Raw genomic sequence first — 423 nt, 5'->3', positions numbered from 1 at the left:
GCAGTGGGAGTTCATCTCCTTCCCCTCTGCCCCAGCCATCCCCCCTGTGATCATGAACGCGCTGGAGAAGAGAGCTTTCCTGAAGGTACTGGATGGGAGGGTGGGCAGGGGGACACCCCCCTAACTTCTCACAGTGCTGGCACCCCTCGGGGCTGGCACTCCGTCAGGGAATAGACACTTTCCCGCCCTGTCCGCCCCACTGACGCGCAGCCTCTCCCTGTCCCCGGCAGCGGTACCCGTACCTGAACGCTCCCCTGCAGGTCGGCCTGGTGGGACTCTGGTAAGTCACCCTCTGCCGACAGGCATTGCTGCCCCGGGCACAGACCAAGCCCCGGTATGGGGGGCAGTACTGCTGGGGGGTCTGCTTGGCAGGGGAGGTGAGAGCTGGCCCCGAGCAACTTGGGGAGATGCTGGGGATCGGCC

The 423-nt window shown here is 65.7% G+C and overlaps 1 protein-coding gene across 1 annotated transcript in view; it reads left to right on the top strand.

Annotated features, from left to right (window-relative positions):
* Window positions 1-423, top strand: part of LOC104077227 (sideroflexin-1-like) — a gene marked incomplete at its 3' end in the record, with an annotated part of 2,653 nt that overhangs the window by 1,857 nt on the left and 373 nt on the right. The window contains exons 5-6 of the mRNA XM_009578380.1: window positions 7-85; window positions 231-280. Of these exons, the coding sequence (XP_009576675.1) occupies window positions 7-85; window positions 231-280 (129 nt within the window). The remainder of the gene's footprint in view (window positions 1-6; window positions 86-230; window positions 281-423) is intronic.

This window comes from Fulmarus glacialis, unplaced genomic scaffold, assembly GCF_000690835.1.
Source record: "Fulmarus glacialis isolate BGI_N327 unplaced genomic scaffold, ASM69083v1 scaffold21915, whole genome shotgun sequence".
Lineage (NCBI taxonomy): Eukaryota > Metazoa > Chordata > Aves > Procellariiformes > Procellariidae > Fulmarus > Fulmarus glacialis.
Note: the sequence above shows the minus strand (reverse complement) of the source record. Positions and strands in the feature narration are given on the sequence as shown.